This window comes from Carcharodon carcharias, chromosome 18, assembly GCF_017639515.1.
Source record: "Carcharodon carcharias isolate sCarCar2 chromosome 18, sCarCar2.pri, whole genome shotgun sequence".
In the NCBI taxonomy this organism is placed as follows: Eukaryota; Metazoa; Chordata; class Chondrichthyes; order Lamniformes; family Lamnidae; genus Carcharodon; species Carcharodon carcharias.
In genome coordinates this window covers 51,306,509-51,332,365 of record NC_054484.1, presented here as the reverse complement: position 1 = coordinate 51,332,365, position 25,857 = coordinate 51,306,509, and the positions used below count along the sequence as shown (strand labels likewise).

General features: G+C 43.1%; 1 protein-coding gene across 1 annotated transcript in view; it reads right to left on the bottom strand.

Moving 5' to 3' along the window:
- Positions 1 to 25,857, bottom strand: part of LOC121290452 (cilia- and flagella-associated protein 47-like) — a 661,534-nt gene that overhangs the window by 48,689 nt on the left and 586,988 nt on the right. Inside the window, 2 exon segments of the mRNA XM_041210889.1 lie at positions 10,040 to 10,201; positions 11,946 to 12,105. Of these exon segments, the coding sequence (XP_041066823.1) occupies positions 10,040 to 10,201; positions 11,946 to 12,105 (322 nt within the window).

The window sequence follows — 25,857 nt, the reverse complement described above, 5'->3', positions numbered from 1 at the left end:
TTCCGAATCCCACTTTGTCTGTGACCACAGAGGTTGCACCTGCCCCAGAGCAGGAGACCCAAACTAAGCCAGGACCCTCCAGGCTCCATAGTATGCCCACCAAAGTCATCAAAGACAACAGGGCATAGCGGTGAGCAGGCTGCCTCCAACCCTACTGTGGATCTCGGGGGAGCACCTAGATGCAGTGGCAGGAAACGTAAAATAAATTAGTACTGGTCTCACTGTTGTTGCACAGGTGCAACATCATTGCTCATTGTTGATTCACACTAATTAATATATGTACAGTTGCACCTTAAGGAGGTCTGCTGTCCTTTCATTGCATCTGTTCACTTTAACGCCTGCACGCAGCCCTTATATTCAAGGGGAAAACCTTGCCTGGGTCAATATCCCTCCAGCATCGTGGGTCGTGGGTACACAGGGTGGCATCGATCTTTGCCATGTTCCTTGTGAGTCACGTGTGAGAAGTTTTTGGCACACTCTGTTCCTTTGCCCTTCACAGCCTTTTCAATATAGTTGCATTTGCCTAGTCAGAACGACATGTTGGGGTTCCCCTTTAGTTGTCCAGCTAGGCTGACTTGCAGCTCCACCCGACGGATGACCCTACTCCCCATCCAGTATTTCCATGTCTGGACTTTGAGCCACTGGGTAGGTCTGGAGCAGCCATCGTGTGCGTTACCTTCGAGGCTTTCTCAAACATCTTTTATCCTCCCCCTGTTCCCCCAGTGTCCCCCCATCATGGGATATCAGTGTCACAATCAACCTCCCCGCAATCACCCTTGAACCCCCCATCACCCTTCGGCCTGTTACAGTGAATGTCCACGTCCCTTTTCTCCCAGATGAGCCCAGCCTTGTCACCATTTCAATGACCCCCCCCCTCCCCCCTTGTCCTTTTCACCACAGGGATCCACATTTCATTTTGTTTTTCCTCCAACAACCCTAAAACCCATTCAACCGCTTCACCCTTCATTGCACGACCCTGATCCTCCCACCCTACCACATACCACTGCCCCCTTTAACTGTAATTATTCCATCATATCACCAGTTCCCTCACATTGCCTCCCCCCCCGCCCCCCGCCCCCGCACAGGATTCTTCAATTGGTTTCACAGACCACTCCCTCTGAATCCCCACTCATGGTCCCATTCTTCCCGCTGCACACCCCCTGCCCCCACTCACGGTCCCGTTCTTTCCCCACTGCCCTTCCTTCGTTCCCGCTCCATTTCCCCACTGCACTCATCCAACACCCCCACAATACTTCCATCTTTCCCCCACCTTTTGGCATCCAAACCTGCCCCCCACTCTTTGCGCCTCTCCTCCTTGTCTACTTCATCCCCCACCCCAACAAAGGCCCTCGTCATGCACCATTACATGCTGCAGTCGTACACCTGTTGCTGGATGCTCCACTTGATCGAGGGTCCACCTGCAGCTCCTGGCTCCACCTGCAGCTCCAGATTTACCTGCAGCTCCTGCTCTAACATTGCGAGGCTCCACCGTAGCTCCAGCTCCACCTGCAGCTCCTGGCTCTGACGTCGCAAGGCTCCACTTGCTACTCCAGGCGTCAATCCAGGTAAGCCCCGACATGTGCATGCCACGGTGGTCCAGATGTGTTCTGGACCACTATGAAATCCCACTGGCGGGACAGTCGATTGGGCAGGGGGAGGGGGGTTGAGAATTTCAGTCGGGTGTCCATTTGAATCCTGACCATTAAATGGAAAACAGCTTCCTGACGGCTTCTGGCAGGAATGGCGACCCACCATTATCCCACCATGATGGGTGGCACTGCAAGTTCCAGCGTCATTTCATGCTATCTGGAAACTTATTCTTCAGCTCCCGCTGTATTGTCCGCACCTGTCCGCCATGAACCCTGCTGCTGGTGGGACCAGAAAATCCCAGACTCGGTTCTGTAAGCTGACCACAGTATCCATTTTCCATCGCCCACACAAATGGTGTGATGACTTGAGCATTGACACACAATAGTGTTTGAGTTTCACCCATTAGCATCTCCTTGTGATAGAATGGATTTCTTCTCGCACCCATTCTGTGGAATTCCATTCTGCATCTGAGAATTCTGTAAGGCTACCAGGTTTAGCAGGTATTTGGACAATGGTAGATATTAAATCCACAGGAAAAATCTGCTGCATTTTAATGCTTTCTCAATGAAACATACCGAAAGGCCATTTGAATTTTAATGTCCTGTCCAAACAAGCAGGCTAACTGCCAGCCTTGTGTAGTTTTATGTATATTGACAGAAACATAAAGATGTCATCTGACCTCTCAACTCCATTTTGTTTCAAAGCAGAATGTCCATTCTCCATTTTTGTTTTTAAAAGTAGTGTCCATTTTCCATAACTGCATGAATCTAACTGCTTGGATGTGACACTGAGGATTTTTTTCTTTTTACACAGTGAGTTATGGTTTGAAATGTGCTGTCAGAAATGATGGGAAACAGACTCACTAACAACTTCCTAAAGGAAATTGGGTATATACTTGAAAAGGAAATATTTCCTGAGCTATGGGGAAAGAACAGGGGAATGGGACTAATTGGATAGCTCTTTCAAAAGCACAATGGTCCAAATGGCCTCCTTCTGTAGTGCATAATTTTATGATTCTATGAAGTGCAGCAACTTTTGGGATTGATAATATCTTTGCAGTGAGCATAGTCAGCTTTTGAAATGCTTCAAATCATGTGTGCAATGTAAGGTCATTGGAAGATAATGGCCACCACCCTCTACAGTAAATAATGACACTGTCTATGGAAATATTTTTAAAAATCGTTATTATGGAGGGGGAGGGTAATCAAGTAAGGATGAAGAAAAGAAGAGATAGGCAGCATTTATGGAGGATGTAGTTAACAAGAAATTATCACCATCCTCAAAAGAATATTCAATCAACAGGGATTATATGGGTGCCTTAGTATGGTGAGCATGTGAAGAGTGCCACTTCGCCAAACAGGAATAGTAGACGTGCCCAGCCACTGTCTGAGGACCTGCAGACAGGGTAATGTGCCTGCGTAGCATGAATGGAATTTTGGGCCTATTTTATTTAGTACAGAATTCCCATCCCTCTTTTGTTGAGTCCAGTGCACCATACAAATCATGTGACATCTACCAAGCATTTCAATGTAACATATTCAATGGCATACGGCTAACAATTTGAAACATTACTAATTATATTGTAAAGAATAATTACAGTATATTTCTCTGCAGTATTGGGGTTTTTAATTTTTGATTATGTTTTATTGGTTGTCATTTTGAAAAGAGGGTTGTAACATTTTGATGCGGTGTTGAGTATTTTTCACTGAGAATGTTATTTTGAAACTAAATAAAAGTGAGCAATGTGGTGACATAAAATGAAGAGGTTTCATACAGTGGCGGGATTTAAAGCCAGCCCCCACCCCACCAACCAGGCCTATTTTCAGTTGGGGGGGTGATGCATGTACAATATGATGAGCGGGTAGCTCATGGCCTTCCAGCCCACCCTGACCCGTTCTCCACAAGGCACCCATTAGCCCATCCACCGTAGGCCTATGAGGCCCTAAAGTGGCTAATCAATAGCAATTTAAGGCCCCAAATCTGCCTCCACTGCCATAATATGCTGAGCAGTGGAAGGTAGGTGAGTGGGAAGACAAATTCTTCACCAAAGTTTGTGAACAGGTGGGAAGGAGGGTACAGCACTTGGGGGAGTGCTCTGTGCACATCAGTGGATGCCAACCCCTCTAAAATCGTGCCCCCCCCTTTATGCCTCCCCGTGTGGCCTCCAAACACTCCCCCAACACGCCCCATAACTTTCAACATTTTCTCTTGGGTGCCTGATCCGGTCCTACCGAAAAAACCAGGGACCTACCTGTCCATGACACTTCTTCATGGGCCTCCTTGCAGCCCCAGCAGCATCCTTTATTCTCTTTTGGTGCTGCTGAGACTGCAAGAGCCGCCAGCCAATCAGATTGGCCAACAGCTCGAGTGGGACTTTCTTCCACTGAGGGGCGGAAGTCCAACCCTCAGCTTGCGAAGGCCACTTGCAGCATGTAATTGCTGCGTTTACATATCCCTGTAAAATTCAGCCCAGTGTATCACAAAGCAGAAGGATTACAATTTCTTATTTTTAGCCACACTGCTGGGAGCAAGGCAGAGTGAAACAAGCTTCCTGTGCAGGAGAAGAATCAACCTATGTCATTTTCATACACCTTTAAAAAGAACAGCAGGCAGTGAGAAAATTATCTTCTCACTCTTTCAACATACGAACATACGAATTAGGAGCAGGAGTAGGCCACTCAGCCCCTCGAGCCCTGGTGCACTATTCAATAAGATCATGGCTGATCTAAATGTAACCTCAATCCCACATTCCTATCTACCCCAGGTAACCTTTCACCCCTTTGTTAATCAAGAGCCTATCTAGCTCTGCCTTAAATATATTCAAGGACCCTGCTTCCACTGCCTTTTGAGAAAGAGCATTCCAAAGACTCAACCCTCTAAGGGAAAAAAATTCTCCTAATCTCTGCCTTAAAACAGTGACCCCTAGTTCTAGATCCTCCCACAAGAGGAGACATCCTCTCCACATCCACCCTGTCAAGACCCCTCAGTATCTGAAAGGTTTCAATCAAGTTGCCTCTTACTCTTCTAAATTCCAATGGATATAAGCCTAACCTGTCCAGCCTTTCCTCAAAGTAACCCACCTAATCCTGGTATTAGTCTAGTAAACTTTCTCTGAACTGCTTTTAATGCACTTACATCTTTCTTTAAATAAGGAGACCAGTACTGTACACCATACCCCAGATATGTTCTCACCAATGCCCTGTACAACTGAAGCATAACCTCCTCACTTTTGTAATCAATTGTCCTCACAATAAATGTTAACATTCTATAAGCTTTCCTAATTACCTGCTGTACCTGCATACTAACCTTTTGTGATTCATGCACTAGGACACCCAGGTCCCTCTGAATCTCAGAGCTCAACAATCTCTCACCATTTAGATAATAAGCTTCTTTTTTATTCTTCCTGCCAGAATGAAGGATTTCACCTTTGCCCACAATTTCCCACATTATACTCCATTTGCCAGATCTTTGCCCACTCATTTAATCTATCTTTGTTGCTTCCTTACATCTTCTTCACAATTTACTTTCCTACCCATCTTTGTGTTGTCAGCAAATTTAGCAAACATTCCTTCGGTCCCATCATCCAAGTCATTTACATAAAATGTAAAAAGTTGAGGCTCCAGCAATGATCCCTGTGGCACACCACTCGTCACATCCTGCCAACCAGAAAAAGACCCACTTATGCCAACTCTCTGCTTCCTGTTAGCAAACCAATCTTCTATCCATGCCAATAAGTTACCTCCTACACCATGAGCTTTTATTTCCTGCAATAACCTTTGATGTGGCACTTTATCAAATGCCTTCTGGAAATCTATGCACAGTACATCCATCAGTTCACCTTTATCCACAGCACATGCGACTCCTTCAAGGAGCTCCAATAAATTGGTTAAACATGATTTTCCTTTTAAAAAACCATGTCGATTCTGCCTGATTGCCTTGAATTTTTCAAAGTGCCCTGCTATAACATCTTTAATAATAGCTTTTAACACTTTACCTATGACAGAGTTAGGCTAACTGGCCTATAGTTTCCTGTTCTCTGTCTCCCTCCCTTTTTGAATTAAGGAATTATATTTGCTATTTTCCTATCTAATGGAACCTTCCCTGAACCTAGGGAATTTTGGAAAATTAAAACCAGTGCATCAACTATCTCACTAGTCACTTCTTTCTTCGCCTTAGGGTGATGTCCGTCCAGACCTGGGGATTTGTCAGCCCACAGCCTCAACAATTTGCTTGATACCACCTTCCATGTGATTGTAATTTTCCAGAGTTCCTTCCTCCCTTACATTTCCTGATTTACAGCTATTTCCGGGATGTTACTTGTGTCTTCTTTAGTGAAGACCAAAGCAAAATGCCTGTTTAATTCATGCGCCAGCTCCCTACTTTCCATTATCAATTCCCCAGATGCACTTTCTATAGGACCAAAGCTCATTTTGTTAACTCTTTCCTTATTTAAATATCTATAGAAACTCTCACTATCCGTCTTTATATCACTAGCTAGCTTTCTCTCATAGTCTATTTTTTCCCTCTTTATTAATCTTTTTGTCATTCTTCGCTATTCTTTATATTCTTTCCAATCTTCTGACCTGCCACCCGTCTTTATGTAATTATATGCTTTTTCTTTAAGTTTGATACTGTCTTTAACTTTTTTTAGTTAACCACAGATGGTGGGCCCTCCCCTTGGACTTTTCCTTTCTCATTGGAATGTATATATTTTATGTATTCTGAAATATCCCTTTAAATGTCTGCCACTGAACTTCTATTGGCCTATCCCTTAACGTCATTTGCCAGTTCACTTTAGCTGGCTCTGCTTTTACGCTCTCATAATTGCCCTTATTTACGTTTAAAATGTTAGTCTTGATGAACTCATTTCTCCCTCAAAATGAATTCAATCATATTATGATTGCTGCTACCTCAGAGTGCCTTCACTAGGTTATCAATTAATCCTTTCTCATTGGTCAAACCAGGTATAGTATAGCCTGCTCTGTGGTTGGAACCAGAACATGCTGTTCTAAAAAACTACCTTGAAAGCAGGCTATAGGTGTAGTACACAGATAAATAGAGGGAAAAAATTGAAATAATGTGAGAAAATCTTCTACTAAAATAAATACTTATGTTTCTGTATTCCAGCTGCGAGGCACATTACTTCCTATAGTGAAAATTTTGTACCAGATCAGAAAACTTAAAAAAATCCTTGTTCTTGACTTTGAGGCCAGCAAATAAGTTGAGTCAAGTCCTTGTAGCCTTATGACTCACAGATCTACCTCCTTTTATATGCTTGTAGAGATTTTAAAACCTTATTAAAATTGGGTTGAACATGCTTGCACGCCAGAAAGAGCTGATGATTCTAGCCATCCTATCCCAGAATTTATATAAAAGATATTACATTGTGCCTCAATTGGGCATAAAAAATTAATGGAATGCAGTGTTTTATAGAAAGAAATATTGAATGTAAAAGTGGTAAAATAATGGTGGAATTTATATAAAAATTAGAAGATCACAGTTGGAATAGTGTGTGTAGTTTTGGTCTCCACACTTAGGAAGGGTGTTGAGGCAATAGGTGCAGATTCAATTGATGCAGATTCATAATGGTAAGAAGAAATTATAAAAAAGACTTAAAAATTCGGGTTATTTTCTTTAGAACAGAGGAAATTAAGAGCTTATTGAATGGAGGTATTCAAAATTATGAAAGCATGGGACAGTGGAGGTAGAAATGGACCAAATATTCTGGTTGAGGGGTCTGATGCAGGGGAGATGGATATAAGATTACATGTGTGATAACCCAGGAGAAAGTTGTTCCACATAGATAATTGTGAGGCTCGAAAATGCAGTTCTGGAGTTAGTAGTTGAAGGATATACCATGTCAATATTTAGAATAGGTGGTTGAAGGAAAGGAGGAATAAGAGGGATATGGAAACAGGATAGACAAATTGAATTCTTACCACTGCTCATACAGAAGAGATAAACACCAATACGGACTGGTTGGACCAAATGGCCTGTTTTAATGTTGTAATTTTTATATATACAATGCCAAGTAAAATCACCACAGGAGTGTTATCACTAGCAGAAAATTATGTGCACATGGAGACTAGTATGAGTGCCAATGGACCAATAAACACAATAGGCCAGATTTGCTGTAGAAGTAACAGTGAGGCTAATGGTATTGCAGAAAAGCAGGATGTGTGCATCAGGACAAGTGCAAGAATGCCAAATTTCAAATGATCACAACAATGTATACTACGGGAGAAAAGGGGTAATGATCGTTGGCTAGTCAGCTCTGATTGGCTGAGGCGTTGCTATGTAGAGAAAGCAACAGAGAACCAAAGGTTTCCCAAGCTGGTAATTCCAAAAAGCCACAAGGCTTGAACATATTCCTTTTGTTTTCAGAGAACATATGACTTCTAGCAAGTGTAAACGAACCATGTTACAGGCTTGACTGTAGGCCAGACTGGAGACTGGGTAAGGCTGACAGATTTCCAGGACATTAGTGAACCAAAAGGGTTTTTCCTGACAATCAATGATAGTTTCATGATCACCATTACTGAAACTAGCTTTATATCCCAGATTTTATTAACTGAATTCAAATTCCACCAGCTGCCATGGCAGGATTTGAACCTATGTCCCCAGAGAACTAACCTGGGTCCCTGGATAACTAGTCCAGTGACATTACCATTACGCCACCATCTACCCTTCACCAGTCAATATGTGTTAGGATTTGTGTGGCTCCAGTTGCTATAAGATTGGACTTATCAGCAATCTTGTAAACAGGGCCTGAGCCATTTGCTCACCATGCAAGCTTGATGCAGAAACAGAGTGTGTCAAAATTATCCTGAAGGATAATGGCTATCCTGATCAGGTCAATGTTCATTGTGTATTTCACAAACATGCAAATGGCCCAAAGGCCACTATTTTCGGGCCTGAAAAGTGTCCAGTTTGCCTCAAATTACCCTGGAAAGGTAATGTATCTCAAAAATTTGAATAATGGGTTAAGCAAGCTGTTTCATGCTGCTACTATGCAGTGGGGGACATAAATAGTGTTTTACACTAGAAGGATGCTGCCATCAGTCCAAAAAGACGTTCTGCCTACTATACAATTGAGCCATGTCGTGTATAAATCAGTGCTGGTGCAATGCCAGGTACGTAGGCTGTATGCCCCAACAACTAACTGACCAAATCAAACATGTTCCTTCACCTGTTTGCAATAGACAGTACAGGCTGTACTGAAGCAGCCTGCACTTGCAAAACCCAAAACAAAACATCTACTATTAGATGTGATTCTACAATTGGGCAACATTTGCTGAACAATCCTGGGTGCATTACTAGCTACACTAATAACTAATTTAAGATAATCAATCAAACTCGTAACGTGACATACATTCATACACAAGGCTCATTCTCTGCAAACAAAAGGAACATGTTTAAGCCTTGCACATTTTTGTAATTACCTTGGGAGCTTATAATTCCCTGTTGCTTTCACCATGGCAATGCCTCAGCCAATCAGTCAATTTTCCAATGAATTAGCATCCCTTTTCTCCTGTAGTATAAATTGTTGTGATCATTTGACTTATCAGCAATCTTGTAAACAGTTGGCATTCTTGCATTTGTCCTGATGAGTGCAAGACAAGAAGCTACAGCAACATGTCTCTCTTTTCAGCAATTTAAATTCTGTACTACCAAGCAACTGTCAGTGTCACTATTATTAAAATGTTAATTTTACACCAGCTTCCAGTCATCATATATGTGCAGTTAAACATAAAAATCAGGAAGCTGCTACCTGAGCTGCCCAATTCCTCCGGAAGTTTCTCTACACTCATATCTCACTGCGCGACCTGACATTAAAACATGTGGAACCGCATGAGTTTGCTGTACTCATGTGATATATTCTTGCTAACTATGCCAAGGAAAGTTAGCACTTGTCCATGCTTGTGTAAGTAAATTTTTAACAGCACAGTAATTTTTAATGAATGCCAAACAACCTATCTGGCACTGAAAATTTGCTTTTATAAATGTGAAATCTCATTCATTCAGGTTTTAATTATAGCTGAGATTTTTTTTAAAATACGTTTTTTTTTAGAACATTTTGTTTCTGTCTTGTTTATCTCTTTCCTTTATTCTCACTTTTCCTTCCCTTTATTTATTTCACCTCCTATACCTGATTTGACATTGAATTGAACATTCTAACTGACATTGCTTGGTTCAGAATTTGCACTGCTCATTAACGATTCTTCAGCTTGATTGGTTAAGGAGGTACACAATTGCTTGACCTGTTCACACAGGTACCAGGTCTCCTACAGATGGGGCTGAGCCAAAATTCAAAATCTGGCACATCATTTACTCAAAAATCAGTTGTTTGGTTTATATATATTTTACTAAAAAAAAATACTTAGTGGAGGATTGGGGGCATAAACCTTTTAGAGTATTGAAAATAATTGGAAATGATTACAATACATACCTTGTCTGGCTCGTAAGCCTAAAGCAAACCACGGACTCCCTATTTAATCCTAATGCTTCAATGTTGATGACATCATCTACCTGTGGCTCAGTGGCAATCAGCAGTAATGGGAATTTCCAGATTCCACCAGTAGCAGACTGGACTTTTAGCATTGCTGAATGGCTGAAATAAAACAATGGAATGGTTAAATATTCAATTATATGAAATGCAGTGATATTCTAAATATTATGAAGCTTTGGCACTTCTAATGTTTCTGATTATGGAAAAAAGACTTGAGAAAAGAAATAAACTCAACTGCAACAAAAGTAAACGATGTCTTGTGGATGTATATAATGATGATTTGGCACGGATCTACTTCTTCAATCCAATACTGCCATCATTGTCAGGGGGTGCCATTATTGTGACAAATATTTTGATTAATTTTCCAGACACACCAAAAACAATACCAAAAATGGTCAGTTAATCAAAACAAGGGCTGAGATTGCCTGCAGTTGCATTCCACTGATTTGAATTGCTTCCTGAAAGCATGTCCAATTTCATCTCAGATAAGGATATGATGCAGAGAGAGGTTGCAAAGAATTCATAATACAAGACAGAAATGGTAGAATAAATGTCCTTAAAGTGAAGTAGAACTGACTGCTAATTTGATTAATTCCTGGGAGTAATCAATTATAATTGTTTGCAGTGACTGGTTCCCTTAAAGACCAAGAAGGGTTCTTCATTTGTAAATGTGAGCGACAATCATTATCATTTGGCTTGCCTTTGCACAAATAGAATAATTGAAAAAAATCATTGATACAGATGGTTTCAATCAGCACAGAGCTGCAGGAGAGTTTTGTTGAAATGGTGCAACATCTTTAGTTACCACATTCTGGTTGTGATGAAACACAGTGTACAATGTAAGAAACCATGTGAACAATATGAATTGCATTGTGTGATTGTGCTAACAATTTTACCTTAATTTCTCACAGCAATGGTTGATTTTCAAGGTTTTTTGGAGAATTCTGAAGAGTACCCTGAAATTTCGTGAATGCTTACATGAATCATTCCTCATCAAAATTATTCTGGAGTAATTGATTTTTTTTTTACTTCAGACATTAATGGTGAAAACAAGGGTTGACTTTTACCTATATAATACTCCCCCACTGTATTATTCAAAAACCAGCTCAATAGATTGCCTTTTGCTTTTATCAGAGATTGGATGGATATTGACTTTTGGGAACTATGTCAGATGTAAGACGTCCAATATCAAATTTGCCCAATGAAAGCAGGCCCAGATTATTTTTGTGCAAATTGTTCCTTCAGGCCCCACACAATTCATTTCAACCTTGCTTTTGCTGAACCTTTAGCTCTATACTTCGTGAAAATGATTGGAGTGTGCATAAAATTTGCACCAAGCAGGTCCAACCTAAAATGGCAGTTGAAATCCTAGCATATTAAAAGACACCTTTTTCCTGAAACAGGTGGGCACTTTGAAAGTGCAGCAGTATATCACTTTCAAAACGAAGCAAGCTACATTACTGAGGTTAAGGTGGTAGTCAGGCTGCTGACCCCATTTTGAGGCTGCTACTGTAACACTAACACTAGGTGCAACAATGTAAAATTATCTTAATTTTAATAGCATTTACCTGTCATGATGGCCTACAATTATGGCATGCCATTGATATTTTGGTAACACATATACAGCCTTTGAGGTCAAGCTGGTACCACTTCAGGTAGGAAATTCTGGTACCAGCTGACAACCATGTGTATGTACCAGCTATTATCCAATTGAATACGAAAAATAAGGGAACTCTGCAAAGCTCTACTTGCCTTTGCAAATCTTTTAAAAACTAGTTATTTATTTTCTCATAATTTTTATATTATCAAAGATGATCTTGTGGTGCATATTGTAGCATTCACATACCTGATTGGTTTATATGGTGCAAAAACAATGTTGAAAGTCAGTGTGACAATGCCAGTTTCTGTGTCCCATTCCTTTTCCACAAAGTTTATTGCAATTGCAGATTCCATCTGAATTTTGGCCTTCTCTGTCTCATATTGAATTTCATAAAAAAATTCTCCTGCTGGGGTTTGTCCTGCTGTACAGAGCAAACAAAGAAACCTCTTGTGACATCTCAACATATTTTATAATATAAATGTGCTGGCTCAGACTCAGATTTTATATGGAGTCAGGTATACAGATATGCAGGTGTGTGCAAGCGTACATACACAGTAATGATCATTTGCTTGACATATATCTGCTATACATGTATTATATGTCAAATTGCTAGTAAGACTAAAGGGTCAAAGGGCTAAGTTTGTTTGTTTGTTCCATATCTTCACACATCTTTTTCCCCTTTGGACACTAGAAGGGAAATGTTGGAAGGATTAGCAGGCTGATTATAAACATGTTGAACTGCATTATGAATGCCAACAAATCCTGGAGTGGGACATGAACCCAAGCTCTGGCTTAAAGATAGGGACGCTATCTATTGAGCCACAAGACCTCCTCCAGAGGAATAAAAAATGACAGACCCAAATGAAAGGGAAGAAAACCCATGGTGCAACCCAAGTCTGCAATACAGAGCAGCTCAGCAGCTGACATATAAGTATGAGATGATTTCAAAGACAGTGGTCTTCTGTGCCACTCACCTGCCACTCCATACACCAGCCTCATAGGCCAGCATTGCATCAGTGTACCTTCAAGGAGATGAAGCCAAGTATCAGGCTACAGCTGACTGTCACTGTCACTGATGTGCCTTACACAGTGCTGCATGATAGATTCAGCAAAAGGCCAGGTTCTGTGTCTGGCCATCTGCTGTCTTGGAGCCTGTGAAGATAGTTCCTCATAGTTATTGCCATTTATGTGTTTCGGCACCTGCAGAAGTGTTTAGTGTCCTCTAAGTAGTCGTGACCAGAAAGGCAATGTTTCTAACATCTCCATTGACAGCTGCCCACTTAAAGCTGCTACAATAGTCAGGTAGTATTGACAAAACCCAGGATTAGGCCTTGAAATTATGTGGTAAAATATTAGTGCAAAAACAATAAACTTATTAGAATGAAGCTCCTCTGTTCCTTATTTCAAGAGTTGTTAACTTATAATTAACATTGAACTTAGTTAAAATAAATGGACTGATGCCTTGTTAAAGTAATGCACAAAGGAATTCAATTAGAACTTCTTGATTGTTTATGTGTTATTCCATTTTATTTCAAGATCATTAACTTCATAGTGAAAAGTTTTTTAAAAATCCCAACCAGCCATAGATTCCTTCATAATTCAATCTAAAAGAACAGTTACATTAACACAAATATTGTTTCACTTTGTGAGGAAATGCCTGGCCTCAACTTGGCAATTCCCCACAGCAACAATTTGAAATCCAAAGTTCACTGTGTGGGAAGTCAGAGATATAGACCTACGTCTTAACAATCTGTGATACTGTATGTTGGGAGTATTCAGGAAATTAATGCTTCAGGAAGACACTGCTTGAATTGAGGTCCTTGACAAAAAGTGAGAGAGAAATACTGATATGGATTTGCAAAAGTTGGGAATATGTGACACAGAGCAGCACAAAATATAGCCATTTGTTACAGGGTTGCTTTTAGATAGGCTTTCATTTAGTACAGATTTTGGAAGACTCACATACATAAACAATCTCCCTGTATTTACATTACTAAATCCAGCTAGGTTATCATGGGTCTATTCTTCTGCTGTGGAGTAAGCTGAATTTAGATTTGAAAATGCAGAAAGCCAGAGATAGGACACCAATCTCCTAGAAACTGAACAAATGAGTGTCAATCTAAAAAGCAACCACACTGAATAGCACAACTCCAGCAGTGTGTTATACACAGGGGCATTCCTCTCTATTTGTTAGTGTATTGCTTGTTATTTGTGGTACACACCATGAATACTGGAACATGAATTTTGTTCAACTTGATTCTTTGCAGCACCATTATTAAAAATGGCTGTATCAGTCCATCGGGTTGTAGTTGTTAGTTGGTAGACTAGGCCCTTACCTGCTTTAAAAATGAAAATGTTACTTGGTCCAGTCCTGTCTCAGAAATTTTGTGCAGAAATTCAAAGTAATACAATCAGAAGAAAGCAAGCTTTGATGATACTGCTCTCAAAACATTTGTGGAGATTATAAAAATTAATCTCAAACAATAAAGCTTTTTGATATTCATTAAAAGAGAGCAGATAAATACCAAATGGGATTATTTTATATGACTACCTTGGCTTACTACGATATAAACTATATTGCATAAAATGAAATTATCACTCAAGTAGTGGTATCACCTCATAGCAATTTACCTGTAGTTTAGAATGTCTCAGAGTACAGCTATCTGAACATGTCAAATTGTAGCAAGTGTACACCATTTGGCCCCTAGAGCCTGGTCTGCCATTTATTAATATCATGGCTGATCTTCTACTTAAACTCTACTTTCCCGCCCTCATACCCTCGATTTCCTTAGTGTCCAAAAATCTATTGACTGCTTTCTTGAATATGCTCAACAACTAAGCACCGCCTGGGGTAAAACTCCTTTTAAATGGCCTTAAATATATCTTACTACACTGGGAAATAATTTTTTTGTCAACTTCAGGCACAATAGATGTATAATTCTAAAGGAAATCCAAAAGTTGATGCCGAAACTGTGTCGCTTTGAGAAAACGGCATCTTTCTCTCTGCCTCACAGTTGAGATGCCTTAAACTCTGTGAAGCTGCTGTATATCTGTGAGGGGGATACAAACTAAACTCGCTGCAGAAAGTTAAGTTTTGTCTGGTTTAATTTAGGTATGCTTTCAACAGCATGAAATGTTAATTGCTGCCAAAGAACATCACTGGCATTGAAAATTAATTATTGTATGCATGGAGTCTCATTCCTTCAAGCTTTAACTGTTGTTAGTTTTTAAAAGTGTAAAATTTAAATTTAAAAACCTGTCTATTACTTTTTCTTTCAACACTGTGCCACACCCACTCTTTTACGAAATAGCTTACCGGGAGGAAGTCTAGCAGAAACTACCACAAACCACTAACAACTGCTGAAGAGATTTGCTTGGATCTCTCCTGGGTTTCTATTAACTGTTTCCCAATGTGAGAAGGAATCCCACCCTCTATACCACTCCCAAATGACATTCCCACACTCACCTCCACCCCACGTATATGAATGCTCTATTTTCTCTCTGAATTCAAACTCTCTTTCCTTTTCTTTATTTCCTTTTCTTTACCAGGTTTTGCATTTAATTCACTCACTCTAATTTATGCCTCCTCCTTAAGTTTTGCACTGTTAATTTCACATCCTTCAACTAACTGGTTAAGGAGATACCCAGTTACTTATCGTATTCACTCAGGTCCCAACTGCCCAGTTTCCCTAACTGCTAAGTTATTAGGTTGCACTTTCAGTAACACATGGCACAAAATATCATCATGGGCAGGATTTTCTCTTTGTTGGGTGCTGTGGCAGGTGGGCCTAAGAGCAGCTGTGAAATGGACCACCGCCTGCGACCCGACAGCGTCACATGAGCTGGGACATGTCAGTGAATTTTAACTTAAAAATTTATTTGAATTATAAATCCTTCATGAAACCTCATTCCACCAATGGATGAGGTTTCATGATAAAGGCGAAGGCCACCTGGGCTCTTCGCCTGCCCGCCAACATTATGAGCCTGCAAAGGGATAGAGACAGGTTAAGTGAGTGGGAAAAAAAATGGCAATGAAGGAAAATGTGAACTTGTCCACTTTGGCAAGAAGAATAAAAAAGCAGGAAATGGGGCGATTGCAGAACTCTGAGGTACAGAGGGATCTTCCTATCCTGGCACATGGATTACAAGACGTTAGTTTGCAGGTACAGCAAGATTAGGAAGGCAAATGGACTGCTGTCATTTATTGCAAGGAGGATTGAATATAAAATAGGGATGTTTTGCTACAGTTGTATAGGGCACTGGTGAGACCACATATAGAGTATCGTGTACAGTTTTGGTCTCCTTATTTAAGGACGGACACAATTGCATTAGAAGCAGTTCAGGGAAGGTCCACTTAATTGATTCCTGGAATGAGGGGGTTATCTTATAAGGTTAGGTTGGACAGATTGGGTCGGTATCCATTGGAGTTTAGAAGAATGAGAGGCAATCTTATTGAAACATATAAGATCCTCACAGAGCTTGACAAGGAGGTGCTGATAGGACATTCCCCTTGTGAGAGAGACTAGAAATTGGGGACGCAGTTTAAAAATAAGGGTCTCCCATTTAAGACGAAGATGAGGAGAAATATTTTCTCTCAGAGGGTCACAAGTTTGTGGAACTCTCTTCCCCAGAGTGATGGAGGCAGGGTCATTGAATATTCTTAAGGCAGAGGTAGTTTGACTCCCTTATCAATGAAGATTCCAAGGGTATAGTGGGTAGGAAGAAAGTGGAGTTGAGGCCACAATCAGATCAGCCATGATCTTATTGAACTGCGGAGCAGGCTTGAGAGGCCGAATGGCCTACCCCTGTTCCTAATTTGTATGTTCATAATATTAGCAGCCACCCTCAAAAAGAAAACGGATCCATGTGCAATTTCATTTGTTACCTAGCACAACCTTCAAGATATATTCAGTAAATTGACATTACTGTTGGTGTCAGTAAAATGTCATCTTCAGTGGATTGTGGGATTTGCCTTTGGTGGTTGACTTCAAAACTCCAGAAAGGCTGATATTTGTTTACAATAATCATGTTATGCAAAAAGGGAACACAACATAAAAATAAACGCAAAGGTCTTAAAATCCTTTATGCTAACTGTTTCGGCAAATGAGGTTCCACAATTCTAAAGTGGCTAATTTTAATGAGCAAGCTCATGATGCAAACAAAGCCTTGATTGAACAGGTAAAATTTGGAGCGGTAATGTTTTGTATGTGATCTTAATATATAAAAGAGGCCATTTATGCTATAGGGTGAAACACTGATTTGGGTAGTTCCATCCCTAACATCTCTGAATGGTCATTTGCAAGATGAGCAGGAGTTTTAATGCTAGACTATCACCTGATAGACACTTTGTGTCTAGCCCTTCTGGTGTACTCCTGGCAAAGTTACAGTGGAACTATGAGGAAAGGCCACATCATACTTTTGGATTCTTTCATGCACTTTCCAATACATACAAATATATGAGTTAGGAGCAGGAGTAGGCCACTTGGCCCCTCAAGCCTGCTCCACCATTCAATAAGATCAGGCTGATCTGATTGTAACCTCAACCCCACATTCCTGCCTATCCCAATAACCTTTCACTTTCTTGTTAATCAAGATTCTATCTAGCTCTGTCTTAAAAATATTCAGACTCTGCTTTCACTGCCTTATGAGGAAGCAAGTTCCAAAGGACAGAATTTTCCCTTTAGCATGTGGGGAGCGGGCCCTACATGCCCGCTCGTAAAATAACGTGCGGTGACATCGGGTGAGCGTCCCGATGTCACCGTGCGCCGTCGCGATATTTTGTTGGGCAGGCATGTCTTAATCTCCGAAGCGCGCCCACCACTAATTAATAGGCCACTTAAGGCATTGACTGAGATCTTTTGGTGCCCGTGCAATTTTCGGGTTGACGCATGGGCTCAATGAGCAGGCGGGTTGGACACATTTGTACAAACCTCATCTACGGGCGGTATAAGAGGACTCAGTGGGATCGCGAATGTGCTCTGTCAAATATTGACTTTTCAAAGTTACTGATACTTGCCTGTGTGATCAAAACACATACCAGCTGCTTGGCCTGGACTCTCAACTTTCAGGTCAGCACTCTGCAGTGAGGAATCTTTTTTGAGCCTGCAGGTTTCAGGAAGCCTTCCCTTAGCCTGGGACTGGGAGTTGAACTTTCCACTGGAGGCACCTCCTCTGAGGAGGAAGGGAGGGCTAGAAGGAGTAGGAGGCCAGGAGTGCACATTCAGCCTCCAAAGGAGTCACCTTTGGGAGGACAGGTGCAGGCACAAGGGGCGCAGAGCCAAGAGGTAGCCCAAAGCGGAAGGGTCAGCAGCAGATGTCACTATCCTACTGCCACAGTATACAGGCGGCGAAGCAGCTCCCTCAATATGTCTGAGGTGCCGTGCCGAAGGAGGCTCCGTCTCTCAAGGGAGACAGTCAACTACAACTGTCAGATGATTGGACCTGAGATCTCCATGCACTGTATGGGTGGACACGCCATGCCTGTGGCTCTAAACGTCACAGCTGCCCTCAACTTCTATGCCTCTGGGTCTTTCCAGGGCTCGGTGGGTGATCTTTGCGGTGTCTCCCAATCAGCTGTCCACACTCGTGACAAGCAGGTTACAGGCGCTCTGATCAGGCATACATTGACCTTCATCCACCTCCATTTGGACCAGGCAAGTCAGACACAGTGAGCTAGAGGCTTTGTGGCGATTGCTGGCTTCCCCCGTGTCCAGGGTGCAATAGGCTGCACACGTGTGGCCATCAAGGCGCCAGCAGGTGAGCCCAGTGCCTTCGTCAACAGGAAGGACTTCAACTCCATGAACGTGCAGATAGTGTGTGACCACAGGATGCTGATTCTACAAGTCTGTGCAAGGTACCCAGGCAGCTCCCATGACGCCTACATCCTCAGACACTCCCAGATGCCAGGGCTCTTCAGTGCTCCAGCCCGGCTAGATGGATGGCTGCTGGGTGACAAGGGCTATCCCCTCAGAGGTGGCTCATGACACTTCTCTGCCATCCAGGAACAGAAGCTGAGCAGCGATACAATAGGAGCCAGGGCACCACAAGGGCTGTGGTGGAGAGAGCCATCGGTCTTCTCAAGATGCGTTTCCGTTGCCTGGACCGCTCAGAGGACACACTCCAGTATCCCACAGATCGTGTGTCACTGATAGTGGTTGCATGCTGCGCTCTCCAAAATCTTGCACCGGAAAGGGGGCACGCTGTGGACTATGAAACCGTTGACATAGTGACTGCGGCTGCACACGATGAGTGCAGCAGTGAGTCTGAGGATGAGCAAGCACAGGGAAATGCTGAGTGCGGGGTAGACACTACCCGGGCATACTCCAAGGAGGCAGGGACACTTTCAGCTAGCACACCACATATGGATCTCCAGGACAAGCCTGGGCTATAGCCTCCATATTCAATACCTAAGTGCAAAATCTGCTTGGTTAGCAATATTAACTAAGGGCCTTGTTAATAAAGCTGAATGTCCCACTTAGCACTCATAACATTTTTGGAAACCATCCACCTGCAAAAGAAAAGAGGCACCCTCAGCCATGGTGACATGTCTGAGTTTAATATTACAATCAAAGAAACTTAAGGAAACAAAATGACAAAGTTGTTAAAAATCACACCAACTCATAAAAAGTTGCGGGCCAACACAAAAGCACCAGTGATAAACCCATGGTGTGCCTAAGGTGTTTAATGTTTACGTTTTTGGATACTACGTTTTGGTGCTGACCCCTCGCTGGGAGTGGCATCTGAGACAGCCTGCTGACTCTGCTGTCTTGTTGGCCTCAATGACCTTGGCGATCGTCCTCTGGCCTGTGGAGCCTGTGCTGGCCCTGCCTGGGAGAGAGCTGCCAGTTCAACAGCTAGCATCTCCCCAGACGTCACAGCCTTACTGGATGCAATGGTCACTGGCAGAGGGGTGGAGGAGCTGCCGCCCTCATTTGGAGCGCCCTGAGAGGAGCCCGTAGAGACGACAGGCAGCTGCTGCACTGAGGTAAGGTCGCTTCAGACCTCCCTGCTTAATGTGGATGGATGGGCACTGAGCTGGGAAACTTAGTGCCCAGACCATCTCCCACATTGGCAATGACCAGCTGAGGCCAATGCCGATGTGAGCACTTGCTGGTCCGAGCGCATCCCCAGGAAGCCCTGATGGGTCACCTGGGGGAGCTTCTCCACAAGAGTCCCACTCTCTCCATGGAGGACGCATGGCCCTTGGCCATGAGGCTCATTGATTTGGCGATGGTCCGTGTAGACTCCTCCACCACGGACACCGAGCCAACAAGCATAGCCTCATGTATCTCCACCAAATGTTCCCGTACACCCGGCCGCATTTCTGGCGTTTGCTGCCTCATGGACGACTCCAGAGGCACATCATCAGGCACCGACTGAGCATGAGCCTGGTCCGCTGCAGTCCTCCGACTGCTGGTGCCATGGGCACTCTATGTCTCTGCCAGCTCCTCCAGCGACTGTGAAGTGCCTTCACTGCTGTGCCCCGGGACACTAGCTGATGTTCTATTTCCCACCAAGGTGCTAGTATCTGTACTGGTGCCTGCCTGGCAGAGATGGTGTGATGCTGGTGAGACTTCAAGGCCCTCAGGTGTGAGAGCAGGCCTCTGCTGCTCCTCCTCCCAGCCCTGCTCCACTGATGCTGAAAGGAAGAACAAGGACATTTGATCTGTTAATGTGGAGACAATGTCCATGTGCATCCCTGTCCCCCACATTAGGCACCACACGGTCTAACCTTCCATAACAAGGAGGTACAAGCACGTGGAGCGCAGAGGGCAGCAGGTCGATCGATGCCAAGCCACTTTGAAGCTCCCTTCCCAGCACGTCATCACCCTGACTTTGACATGTCCTAGAGTTACAGCACTGCGCTTAGGTGTAGTTCCTCCAGGTTGCCCCCAAAACTGTTGGTCTCAGTGTACCACATGCTGCAGGGGCAGAATCCATCTCTTCACCACCCTCTCACGGTGACCTTGGCATGGGCAAGGCCCACCCATGGCTGGCCCACCCAGCGAAGGACACATGCTATCAATGAGTCAATGCAGTCACTACACTCAAACTTGGGGTGGGGCACCAGGAGTGAAAGCTTACCTGCTGGGTTAAGTGACCAATGCCAACATTGTCCTCACCCTTCCTGAGTGCATGGGTCATTGAAGTGCTTGTGACACTGGATCTGGATGCGCTGCACCACATTGCGGGAGCTCACCACCTCCGACATCTCCTCCCAGCCACGTTTCATCATGTGGGGGGGCCTTCTCCTCCCGTCCTGGGGTACGAGGCCCTCCCACCGTGCTGCCACCTCCTCAAAGAGGGCAACAAGGCAATCACCTGAAAAGCGAGGGGCACAGTGCCCCCCTGCCCTACCCTCCTGCTTGGCCTTCTCACCAGCAGCCCTTCCACTGGCCTTTGAAAGGCAGCAACTTTTTAAAACAGGCCGCTGGGTTGCCATTGGACCTGGCGGTCATTGCTGTCCCACCGCCGCCCACCCACTCCCACTGTCCTCGGGAAACACGATTCACACTGGGAGGGCCTTAATTGGCCCGCCCGTGTAAAATGGCAGCGCAGACCCAATTGCAGGCATTTTGTACAGTATTGTTCTCCTTATTTAAAGAAAGATGTAAATGAGTTAGAAGCAGTTCAGAGAAGGTTTACTAGACTAATACCAGGAATGGGCGACAGGCAGAAAATTCTGTCCAAAGGCTCACTATGCTCTGAGAGAAAAAATTTCTCCTCTTCTCTGTCTTAAATGAGCAACCCCTTATTTTTAAACAGTGACCCCTAGTTCTAGATTCTCCCACAACAGGAAACATCCTCTCCAAATCCACCCTGTCAAGACCCCTTGGGATCTTGAAGAATTCAATCAAGTTGCCTCTTACTCTTCGAAATTCCAGTGGATACAAGCCTAACCCGTCCAACCTTTCCTCAGGAGACATCCCGCCCATTCCTGGTATTAGTGTAGTAAACCTTCTCTGAACTGCTTCTAACTCATTTACATCTTTCTTTAAATAAGGAGAACAATACTGTACAAAATACTCCAGATGTGGTCTCACCAGTGCCCTGTACAACTGAAGCATAACCTCCCTACTTTTGTAATCAATTCCCCTCACAATAAATGATAACATTCTACTAGCTTTCCTAATTACCTGCTGTACCTGCATAATAGCCTATTGTGATTCATCAGAGCTCTGCAATCTCTCACCATTTAGATAATAGACTTCTTTTTTATTCTCCTTGGCAAAATGAATAATTTCACATTTGCCCACATTATACTCCATTTGCCAAATCTTTGCCCACTCACTTACCCTATCAATGTCACTTTGTAGCCTCCTGTCCTCTTCACAATTTACTTTCCTTCTTATCTTTGTGTTGCACCCTTGCCTATTGCTACTGTTATTGGGTAAACTTTACTTTTTGACTGCCATTCATGAGAGAAAATTTTTGGTATTATAGCTTGCTGGTCAATTTCTGCTCCTTCCTGATAAAATCTTGTTTTTAATTAATAAATTTGTCAAACTCCCACATGTGAAATCCAAGATTTGGAACATCCACAACAGTTTCACAATATTATCCTGCATGTTATATACCAAGTAAGCACATCAGAAAACTGCAAAAAGATGGCTAAAATTGACATTACCAGGAAAAATATAGGTTTGAAAAAGCCATAACAAGATAATCATGTGCACTGTGCAAGGCCATTAATGTCAACATAAGTTCCCCTTTTAGGAAGAAAATGTTTTCTGTTTATTAATGTTGAAGAATAGGGGGGATAAAAAACCATATTCACCTGAATAGCAACATTTATTAGTTTTTCACTTCTGATAAAAATATTTTGTTTTTCCATTCTTCCAACCAAAGTGGATAATTTCACACTTCCACAAATTATCTTCATAAGGCAGGTGATGGGTGGATTGTTTGCTGGGGCTGGGAATTATGTCAGTTTCCTTTATGATGACAACAGAAGGAACAAGTGACACTTGGATTCCTCTCTTTGGCTGGGTTCCCACACGGATAGGATGCCATAGGCTGCACACATGTGGCAAGCCAAGTGCCACCATGGCAACCAGGAGTTTTCATAAACCTCAGGTGATATTCTTCCATTGATGTGCAGCTGGTGTGCTACCACAAGAGGTTCATGTAAGTCTATGCCAGATTCCCAGGAAGCTGTTATAATATATTCATACCTGGGCAGTCATTTCAGGAAGTAGACTGAAAGGCTGGTGAAGAAGACAAGAGATACCCCTTTCAAATTTGGCTCATGACATTTGTTAGGTACCGCAACAATGAAGTGTTGGTGCACTATAATGAAAGCCATATGGCCACCAGGTGTGTCATAAAGCAAGCCACAAGAATGTAGACGAAATGCTTCAGGTGCCTGAATAGGTCTAGCCCTTCAGTACTCACTAGCGAGGGTATCCAGAATAATAGCGATGTGCTGCCTTCTGCACAAAATTGCACAGCTGAAATTGTAGATGAAGGAGGGTGAAAGCTCTCATCATCTTCAGATGAGGAGAACACTGAAGAGAAATAAGAGTAAATTGCTGGCCAGGATGTCAGTGATGTGCCAGTAGCGCAAAGGATCAGATAGTGGAAAACATCAGAAATGAAATCCACAAGACTCTCCTACCACCAGCATCAAGCTCCCATTTCCAACTTTGCATAATCAGTGCTTCAACAATGCATAGACCCATTGCACATCTGCTCAACGGGTGCGGTCATGTATTGACTTTCATCAAAAAACGAGTTGATAGTTCGATGCAATAATAGCAAAGACGTGGAAGTGGAATTAAACAATAAATTTGATACACTTGAAACTTAGCAACATAACATTTTGTTAAACAGGGACTGCAGCAGTTCAAGAAGGCAGCTCACCGCCACTTTCTCAAGGGCAATTAGGGATGGGCAATAAATGCTGGCCTAGCCAGCGATACCCACATCCCGTAAATGAATGAAAAAAAATTTCATGGACTGTGGAGAATCCATGTCAACCTCCTCTCAGCCAGACACAGATGCTGAACCCCGGGGGCTGTTGTTGAGAAGGAGAATGTTAGAGGTGGATTAGCAAATTAGCCAGATACTGACAGACATGCCAAGCACGCTCTTTACAATAACACAGAGGATGGAGGAGTCCAGCTTGATTACTGGGCAGCTTGTGGAGCAAGGACTTGTGCATACCCTGGTGAATAGCAACAGATTATGCTTCCTACTGCTTTGACATGGTGCATCCTGTGTGGCTTCAGCATAGGTTGAGGCAGGCTGCTCAGATTCTTGCCTGGCTGCTGAGATGCTGTTGCCTACCCCGGTTGGGTTTCAGGGCCCCTGTAGGTCCCACCAAAGACCGCTCAACTCACAACTATGCTGGGAGAGACTCGGCCATCAGGAGATGAGGCAACATGTCTTCTTGTCTGATGGGAGGGGCAACAAATTAGAAGTGGGAATGCTTTGAGAGGTCCCACGTCCATGTCTCCTTTCATCATCATCCCTCTCCTGGACCAGCACCACTCATCTCCTACCACTATGCTGCAGACAAACCTCATGAAGATCAGTGATGTACTGTAAGGCCATAAAAAAGATATCATCATCTTGTTTAAGATATCAGACATATTAGCTTCCAAAAACTGCATGACTATGCAAATAGCCTGCATGGGCTCATGTGAGAACAATTTCTGAAGTTTCATGGACAAGCTGCCCAGTAATCGAGCTGGACTCCTCCATCCTCTGTATTACTGTAAAGAGTGTGCTTGGCATATCTGTCAGTATTTGGCTAATTTGCTAATCCACCTCTAACATTCTCCTTCTCGACAACAGCCCCCGGGATTCAGCATCTGTGTCTGGCTGAGAGGAGGTTGACATGGACTCTCCACAGTTATCCCTGCCACCAGTGTCTGCTCATGCTCATTTTTGAGTTGTAAATCACCAGGTGAAAACCCAACTAACTTTCTAAATGGACAACTAAGATATAGATGATGCACACTGCTGCCATAATGCATCAGCAGTGCAGGGTGTGAATGTTTAATCTGGTGGATGAGGTACCATTCAGATAGACTGCTTTGTCCTGGATTGTGTCAAGCTTCTTGAGTGTCGTTGGACCTGCATTCATCCAGGCAAGAGGAAGGTGTTCCAGCACACACCTGACTTGTGCCTTTTAGACAGGCTTTGGGGAGTTGGGAGGCAAGTGAGGCACTACAGTGTACCCAGACTCTGAGCTGCTCTTGTAGCCACAGTATTATGTGGCTAGTCTAATTAATTCTGGTCAATGCTGACCCCTCCCAGGATTCTGACGGTGGAGGATTCAGCAATGGTGATGCCATTGACTGTCAAGCAGGACGTTGTTAGACTCTCTAATGTTTAGGTAGTCATTGCCTGGCACTTGCATGGCAAGAACATTACTTGCGACTTATAAACCCAAGACTGAATGTTCTCCAGGTCTTGCTGCATGCGAACATGGGCTGTGTCATTGTTTGAGGAATTATGAATGGAACTGAATACTGTAATTATCAGCAGACATCCTTACTTCTTACCTTAAGATGGAGGAAAGATCATTGATAAAGCAGTTGAAGATACTTGGGCCCAGGACATTTGTCCTGAGGAACTCCTAATGAGATGATTGGCCTCTGACAAACATAACCCTCTTGAATGAAGGTCAGGTATTCCCCTGATGGATGCAGAGCATTCAGTGAGGGTAGCTTTGCATAAGGAGTTAGATGAGTGGCAATGATGAATGGATAAATGGAAAAGTGAAGATGTACATAGAAATTGAAAGTTGGGTGCTACTGAAAGTTGATTGGGTGTAAGGAGTCATGTGATCGAGTACATTTGGCTAGGCAGAGTAAAATGAAAGTGGAAAGGGTTTAAATGTCAGGATATAGGTGAATCAGAAAAATGTAGTAACTTTTATTAACCTGGTTAGACTATTAAACGGTTTCCTGCAGTGCATCCAAGGAGGCATAATGCTCCTGTTGCTACTTTATGCTGCAATCTCCAGTCACACCTTCTTGGTGAGAGCCACATTTTCTTTTCTTCCCATTGCTGGGCAAAATTATATCCCTCCTGCTCCTGACTGTACCCAGCAGTATTTCCAGGGATGCATTGTTAAATATGAATGCTGCTCTTGCTCTATGTGCATCCATTGTAAACATGTCCTGGCTTCTCTAATTTTGTTTTGTAC